General features: G+C 40.2%; 1 protein-coding gene across 1 annotated transcript; it reads right to left on the bottom strand.

The window, feature by feature from the left end:
* Nucleotides 1-2,353: 2,353 nt before the first annotated feature.
* Nucleotides 2,354-4,000, bottom strand: FOMMEDRAFT_127502 (kinase-like protein; the record flags this gene model as incomplete). Its single annotated transcript, XM_007269445.1, has 6 exons — nt 2,354-2,665; nt 2,719-2,884; nt 2,945-3,063; nt 3,116-3,331; nt 3,387-3,727; nt 3,781-4,000. Coding segments are annotated over 6 exons (1,268 nt in total), but the record flags the coding sequence as incomplete, so codon positions are not given.
* Between the last annotated feature and the right edge of the window lie 858 nt (nt 4,001-4,858).

Here is a 4,858-nt window from a genome sequence, read left to right as displayed (position 1 = left end):
ATTGTCGCAAGCGTGTGCTCATCGTTGTCGTCTGCGCTGCAGAGCGGGAAGAAGTACGTGAATGCATGGAATTATTGAAGAAGTCGTTTAGCATTGGTCAACAATGCGGATGCGCGCGCGAATGCAAAAAGGAAGGTGAACGTAAAAAAAGTGAGGACAGCGAAGGAGAGGCAACGCAAATGGCGGAGCGAGGAGCGGGAGGGATGGAAGGGAGACAAAAAGTTGGGAGGAGAGGGATGAGCAACTATTGTGCAGGCTATTATGAAGTGGGCTGGCTGCTTACGCTTTACGCTGAAGGACGGTGTTGTCAGCTGGGTCGTGTCATTGCGAGATCTGAGGCTCAGCGCGGGCATCGCAGTGGCAGATTGGAGAGACAAGTACAGTGATGTTTGTTGCCTATGTCGTTGCAGGCAGAGTGCCTGCTGGTAGGGCGCTTGTGAGCGGAGGACTCGATTAGAGAGAACAGAGGCGACGGGGAGACGGTGAATAGGAGGTAAAGGAGTGACGAAGAGAAATGCGTCATTATATGCTCTCGATCTTCAGCAGTTGATTACATAAGCAACTATAATATGAGTCGTCAACTGATAGAACATTTCAATTATTGCATTTAGGTATAAAATAAAATTATTGATCTACTTTGTAATATATTAAAAAGTAATATAACATGTATATAGCTTTATAAACACACTGATGTAATTATTACAAGTAGATGAAATGCTTTTTACAATAATTGTAAACTACATGTATAAACAATCTAAGTATAATATACATTAATATACCTTTTGTATAAATTATAAGGTAACAATAGTAATTATTACATTATTATATTATAAATACAACCCTTTCTTTAAGATTATAATTTAAATATAATACAAGTATAACACTTTAGGTTGTTATACAAAGTTAGTATAATACATGTAATAGATTTTATTCATCCCTAGTACTTATGTAGTCTTTATATGCATTAATATGTCTTATTTAAACATTGCAATTCAATTACAAGCCTTACAATTACTTTATAATGTATAAACAATACATATGTTACTTTACAAAGTCTATAAGAAATTACAAGAAATGTGACTTTTTCCTGATGATTATACATTTGGATTAGCTCATAAATCCACGTGATGAATAAAAAGACAAATCCGACTTCCAATTAATTTCAGCAACCGATACCAATACTGATTCAGTCAATATGACGACGCGACAATACACAATATTTTTACTTTCATTGAATCAGGATTTCTCATGTATATGTGACCCAGGAAAGGACCGAAAGGTACGCCGCCACGACTACTCCCGTCCCGCTGCTTGACTCAATTTTCAAGCTCTCTGACGGGGGATTGTCATTGCTTGACATCATTCGAGTTCGTCTTCCGAACGCTGAGTTTGCATTTCTCTCGGCCTGTCACACCGCCGAGCAGTATTGTCCATCTTTCGCACTCGATGAAGCTCTCCACTTAGCTGCCGCTGTGCAATTCAGTGGTTTTCGAAGCGTGATCGGGACAATGTGGGAAATGTACGACGCGGATGGCCCTTTGCTTGCCAAAGAGGTTTATTCATATATGGCGGACTATGAAGACGGTGAAACAATACATAAACGGTCCGCAGCAGCTCTTCGTAAAGCTGTTCTAGAGTTGCGGAAACAGGATGTCCAGACAGAACGATGGGTTAACTTAGTACACATTGGTGCTTGATCGGCACTTGTTATAATGTATCACTCGCTGGAGATTGATCTGCGGATACACTACACAGCCCAGCATACACCCTACCACGTCAGTCAATAGCCACGAATACAATGGAAGAGCAATATCGTATATATTACTATCGTGTTTAAGGACTTGAAGTCGATCAACTCTGGACAAAACTTTGTAACAGCATTAAACTGCACTGTCTTTAAGACACTAAGTATTTTATTAAACTCCATTTATATGGTCCAATTGTCCTTAGTTTTTAACAATAGTTTACAAGGTATATATATACATGTAATATTTTGTGTTTTACTTGTTGAAGAAATATTAAAGAAGTAAGACCAATAAAAATTCTACTTTTGTTGCCCACATTTCTCTTTGTCTTGATAAGTTATATACATTTTTTTACCTTATTTCCTACTACTATTCTTTAGTATTTAGTTACTTGTGTTCTATTCCTTATATCTTAATACAAGTGTTGATACCAGGAGCTAATAAAGACAGCTAAACCAGACTCTTAATAAACTAAGTACACACTTACACCCAGAGGAGACTTAAAATGCATTGTATTAGTCCATGCTACCTTTCTTCCTGTCTTATCTATCATCTCTAAGAAAAGTAGGGCTGAAAGTGGTGAGCATTGTATTTACTGTCTTTGTATTAAGAATTAAGGTTATAATGTTAGTGGTCTTGTTCTACACATGTTATACTGTTTGGAAGAGACAGGGAACTGGGATGAGAGAGGGGTTAGAGAAGCAGGAACAACCGTTAAATATGTTCAAAAACTGGATCACGCAAAGCTTCTTTAGCACTCAGTCTCTCTTTAGGGTCAAACACTAAAAATGTCCGTATTAGCCTGATGAATACAGAAACCTCTTCGGCACTGTTGTTGTAGACGCTCGATTCGTTTATTCTGGATTCAATGCACCCAAATCCAATGCTTTCTGTAATTGCAGTTGCACGCTTCAACATATCTGAACGTGGGAAGGGTGAATAAAACACCAAATGTCAAAGTCAAGCAACGTACCTCTGAGACCATATAGCTTCCTTTGCCCTTCGTATTTCTTCAATACAGATTCATTATGTTCTTGACCAGTGCGCAGAGTCATCTGTGCAAGATGGACAACATCGCGAGATAGACCGTCAGTAGCTTCAGGTGTAAAAAGCCATGTGCCCGTTGCAAACTCGTACATCTTAAGAGCCTTACTTAGCATAACATCTCAGAGCTGGTTAGCAGGAGGAGAGATCAGTACCATGCATCCAAGGCTCCAAATATCGACAGCAGGACCCCATTCAAGGCCAAGAATGACTTCTGGGGCACGTAGAGCATATGGCTGAATGATATTGCTTAGGTGCTCGTCTTGCAGATGGGCTAAACATCTAGCCTTAGTGGACTATTCTCAGGTGCCATTACATTTACGCACCGTGCCCTAAGTCTGCAATGACCCAATGTAATCTAGTGTCTTGGTTCGAAGGCAAGTCAAACAAAAGAGGACAGGCGACAACTGGATGAAATGGAAGCTCGTCTGGCGGCACTGTCTTCGGGAACTCGTAAAGTGTGGGCGGTCGTTCTACGAGCTCATGCATGACGACCGTATCTATATCAGACGGCAAGAGAAGAAGGTTTCCAGGTTTTAAGTCTACTCAGATGGTGAAGTCAGTTATTAAGAGCGGCCAAGGCTGTGCAAGACGTACCGGAATGAACTACCTTGCACTCATCGTGCAGATATTCGAGGCCTTTCAAAACGTGCTTTGTAATACGTAAAATAAACTTCAGTGGGAGTCGCGGATCTGGCAGCTCTTCTAGCAGATTTGGAACGCTATAGCTGAGAACATCTGTGACGAAACAAATATGACGACCGGCAAAACTTTCAAATTCGAATTCATGGAGAAGATGGACTACGTGTTGATACCCATGGTGAGAAGGAGCCGCACTCGAGACCTTTCGAAGAATATCGCGTTCCTTGAGCCGTCCTGCTTCTATTTCCCTTGATGCATGCGATGACAGAATTTTGAGGGCAACAAAACGGTCATCTCTTAATTTATTCTCGTCAGTAGGTTATGAAGAGAAATAATTTCTAGCACGCACTTGCGATCCCTTGCTAGCCATACGCTCGAAAAGCCACCCCAGCCGAGCTTCTTTGTAATGACAAATCGTGCCTCGTCGAAGATTTCTCCAATCCGAGCTGGATAGAATCCGCCCCCCTCATCAGAGGATAATGCTAGATTCTCTTCTGGCCACTGCATGTTTTTCAAGTCCTCGCTAGCTTGGTATGTGGGTTGAGGAGTGGGAGGATCGTCTGACATCCTTGGGATGCTGTTGCTGAAGGGGCGCAAAGAGGACTTTCGACGGTTAGATGTGAGTCTGTGGATAGTGAGAGTATTGACAATTCTTCCAGCGCTGAAGGAATGCAGTAGAGCAGGTCGGAAGAGAGCAAGACAGCAATTGTAGTAGTAGTAGTGTAACATTGAAAGCAACCATCACGGCCAACGTCGGTCACGTTATGTGGCATAGTACAGGTATGCAGCAAAAGTCTTCGTCATTCCTCAAAAGGTAAGTGTATCTGTAAGTGATTTGCGTTGACTTATAAGGCTGTAAGAGACACATCAAACCTTTGTCTTACATTTCTAGCATACATGAACACATTATACACACAAAAAAACATGAAAATACAAGCCATTTTGTGAAATTAATGCAAAATTCTGTATTTTTTTGTACTTCACAATGTGTCGATCAAAGCATTGATCTACATCTAATTTCTATGTATGGCATGCAAATCACTTACAAATACATCTACCTTTTAAGGAATGACGAAGACTTTTGCTACATACCTGTAGTACAAGCTTCCTTCCTATTCGGAATCAAATTTGCCCTTTTATTGTACCCCAGATTTCAAATAATGTAGTTTATCTATTCAGATGGATATTTCAGACAAAAGCATTGCAGGAACTTGATGGCCTGAGGCAAACCTTTATATTGTTATGTGCTAACCATAGAAGTTTGTATTCATATTACTTCATAAGTAAATTGTGTATTTGTCTTATGACACTACTATTGTGCTGTTCCATCTCACATTAGTATTGTACTACACTATCTCCATCACGAAAAAGTTGTAACAAATGTATTTAATAATAGCAAAAGTAATCTAATAAAATGATTTCATAAG

The sequence above is a fragment of the Fomitiporia mediterranea genome (genome assembly GCF_000271605.1).
Source record: "Fomitiporia mediterranea MF3/22 unplaced genomic scaffold FOMMEscaffold_10, whole genome shotgun sequence".
In the NCBI taxonomy this organism is placed as follows: Eukaryota; Fungi; Basidiomycota; class Agaricomycetes; order Hymenochaetales; family Hymenochaetaceae; genus Fomitiporia; species Fomitiporia mediterranea.
This window is presented reverse-complemented; position numbering and strand designations above follow the sequence as displayed.